The sequence below is a fragment of the Microtus ochrogaster genome, chromosome 4, assembly GCF_000317375.1.
Source record: "Microtus ochrogaster isolate Prairie Vole_2 chromosome 4, MicOch1.0, whole genome shotgun sequence".
Taxonomy (NCBI): domain Eukaryota; kingdom Metazoa; phylum Chordata; class Mammalia; order Rodentia; family Cricetidae; genus Microtus; species Microtus ochrogaster.
Window position 1 is genome coordinate 52,406,827 of NC_022011.1, and position 3,092 is coordinate 52,409,918.

The 3,092-nt window shown below is 45.6% G+C and overlaps 1 protein-coding gene across 2 annotated transcripts in view; it reads right to left on the reverse strand.

The window, feature by feature from the left end:
• Positions 1-3,092, reverse strand: part of Pnpla7 (patatin like phospholipase domain containing 7) — a 77,692-nt gene that overhangs the window by 41,711 nt on the left and 32,889 nt on the right. For both annotated transcript variants that reach the window (XM_026778891.1, XM_005346358.2), the window contains exon 15: positions 214-291. In XM_026778891.1, the coding sequence (XP_026634692.1) occupies positions 214-291 (78 nt within the window). The remainder of the gene's footprint in view (positions 1-213; positions 292-3,092) is intronic.

Here is a 3,092-nt window from a genome sequence, read left to right on the forward strand (position 1 = left end):
CTCAAGTCTTTAGATTCCACAAAAGGAGCCAGGGTAGCAGGAACAACCATGGAGAAGCCTGGTGTCAAGACCCCAAGCTGCCCAGAGACTAAGACAGTCCCCAGAGGCGAGAAGTCTGGTATCGGGACAACTTCACTCATACTCCACCCAAACTGAGCTGCAGGCCGGGGCAGCCCGATGACCAGCTCTTTAGGATTGAGGTCCTTCACTCACCTGGTCTCCCTGTTTTGACACTACGGTGCCTGCAGGAACATGAAGAAATGTCACCCGGCCATCCAACAGGGATGGGTCCTAAAACAAAACAGATTTCAGGAACTGAAGAGGTTCTTACGAGAAGACACAGAAGATGGGACCTGAGAGGATAGAGCAGAGGCATCATGGGTATGGCTGTATCAAGTGCTTATATCTAAGGACTGTCTACTAACTCGGACAAGACAGTATGCTGCATAAAAGATAAGAGGAATGCAGCAGAAAATGCAGGGATGCAGACAGTATGCATGTGACTTACACAGGACAGAGAAGGAAGTTAGTTTCAGTAAGAAAAGACAATTCATTTCGTAAAGGTCACTGGCAAAAAGAGAAGACACTAAACTGGGCTGCCCTGTCCACACTCTACAAAAACTAGCCAGCTGACTGCCAAGTGCAGCAGTATGCACCCAGAATCCCAAACACTCAGGAGACTGAGGCAGAAGAATTACTTCGTCTTAGAATTTCGGGTCCAGGCCGGGCGGTGGTGGCGCACACCTTTAATCCCAGCACTGGGGAGGCAGAGGCAGGCGGATCTCTGTGAGTTCGAGACCAGCCTGGAATACAAAAGCTAGTTCCAGGGCAGGCTCCAAAACCACAGAGAAATCCTGTCTCGAAAAACCAAAGAAATAAATAAAAAAAAAAAAAAAAGAATTTCGGGTCCAGGGGATGGAGAGTTGGCTCAGCGGTTAAGAACACTGGCTATTGGCTGTTCTTCCAGAGGTCCTGAGTTCAATTCCCAGCAACCTTATGGTGGCTCATAACCATCTGTAATGAGATCTGGTGCCCTCCTCTGGCCTGCCTGTCTACCAGCCTGGTCTACAAGAGCTAGTTCCAGAACAGGCACCAAAGCTACAGAGAAACCTCGTCTCGAAAAAAAAACAAAACAAAACAAACAAACAAACAAAAAAAAGATTTTCACATCCAGCACGAGAGCTCTCGCTCTTTCCTTTTTTCTTTCCTTCTTGAGTCATGGGCTCATCTTAGATAAATCTAATGAGGGTACCATCTCCTATTCCACCTGCAAAATGTCTTTCCTACATGCCACATAAGGTCAGGAACAGGCCGGAATTCAACATGACTAGGGAAGCTTTCAGAGATTGAGTCTGTATATATGTGGCCATGATACCTGCAAAGGCCGGGAAAAAAAAAACCCAAGTACTTAAATCCACAGCTCTTGGCGATAATAAAACAAAATAATAACAAAGGTCACTGGTCACCATTAGGAAATATCAGTAAGGGGCTGGAGAGATGGCTCAGTAGTTAAGAGCATTTGTTGCTCTTGCAGAGGATCCAGGGTTGTTTCTAAGCATCTACATGGTGTTTAAATCATCAGAAGCCATCTATGAACCTTCACTAAACTCGAGGGAAGAAAAGTTAGCTGAGAGAAAAGAAAAGAAGTTGTGAGAAAAAAATCAGAAAGGGAAGGGAAGCAAAGAAAAAAGCTGTGGGGCCACAGCTAGCCCAGCAGGGACCTCTCAGTCACTTACGGAGTTACTGGGCTACCTAGAACGTCAGACACTAGCCAAACAGTCTTGTCTACTGCAGAAAGAAGAGCATCATCTTAGGGTTCCCATAATGTCAACAGTGAATGCTCCAATGCCACACAGAACCATAGATGGCCTGAGCAATAGCCAGAAGGGGTTAAGCGCATGTGGTTCCAATAGGATGACCTCTTACAGAGAACACTACTGAACAAAAAGGAAACTCTAAGACATTTAGCAATACCTAGAAATATCTTGTGTGTGAGTGTGTGTGTGTGTGTGTGTGTGTGTGTGTGATAAATGCGTGTGTTTTCACCCATATGTGTGTATGCGAAGGTCAGAAGTTGGCATCAGGTGTCTCTACAATTCTCCACATTTAAAAAATGTTTATTGCATTTATGTATTTATTTTCGGAGAGGTATCAACACATAAGTGCCACACTGTACATGTGGAGGGCAGGGGACAACCTGCAGGAGCTGGTTCTCTCTCCTTCCATTATGTGGGTCCCAGGGATCAAACTCAGGTCATCAGGCTTGGTGGCAAGTGCCTTTACCCATGAACTACCTTGACATCCCACTTTTTGTTTGCACATAAAATGTATTTGGGGCTGGAAAGATGGCTCAGTGGTTAAGAGCACTGGCTGCTCTTCCAGAGGACCTGGGTTCAATTCCCAGTATGCACATGGCAGCTCACAACCGTTTGTAACTACAGTTCCAAAAATTCCCAATTTCCTTACACAGACATGTATACAGGCAAAACACCAATGAACATAAATTAAAAAAAATGGAGAGAGGGTTTCTCTAGCTTTGGAGCCTGTCCTGGAACTAGTTCTTGTAGCCCAGGCTGGCCTTGAACTCACAGAGATCCACCTGCCTCTGTCTCCCAAGTGCTGGAATTAAAGGCGTGAGCCACCACTGCCAGGCTAAATAAAAAAAAATTAATTATTTTTATTTTATGTGTATGGGTGTTCTATCTGCATATAAGTGTAGCAGGTGCATGGAGAGCCAACAGAGTTTAGAAGAGAATGTCAGATATTCTAGAACTGGAGTTACAGAGTTGTGAACCAACTGGGAACTGAAGCCTAAACCTCTGTAAGAGAAGCAAATACTCTTAACTACTCCAAGACATTGCTCTAATCCCTCCACCTTATTTTTTGCAACTGGTTCTCTAACTAAACAGGGTGCTCCCTGTTTCAGCTAGCACCTAGGCATACTATTCAGCAAGCCCCCAGAACTTGCTTATTTTTGTCTGTGCCAACACTGCCCTAGGCCTGAGGCTACAGACACACACAGACACACACAGACACACACACACAAGGAGGGAAGGAGGAAGGGAGGGAGGGAGGGAGGAAGGGAGGGAGGG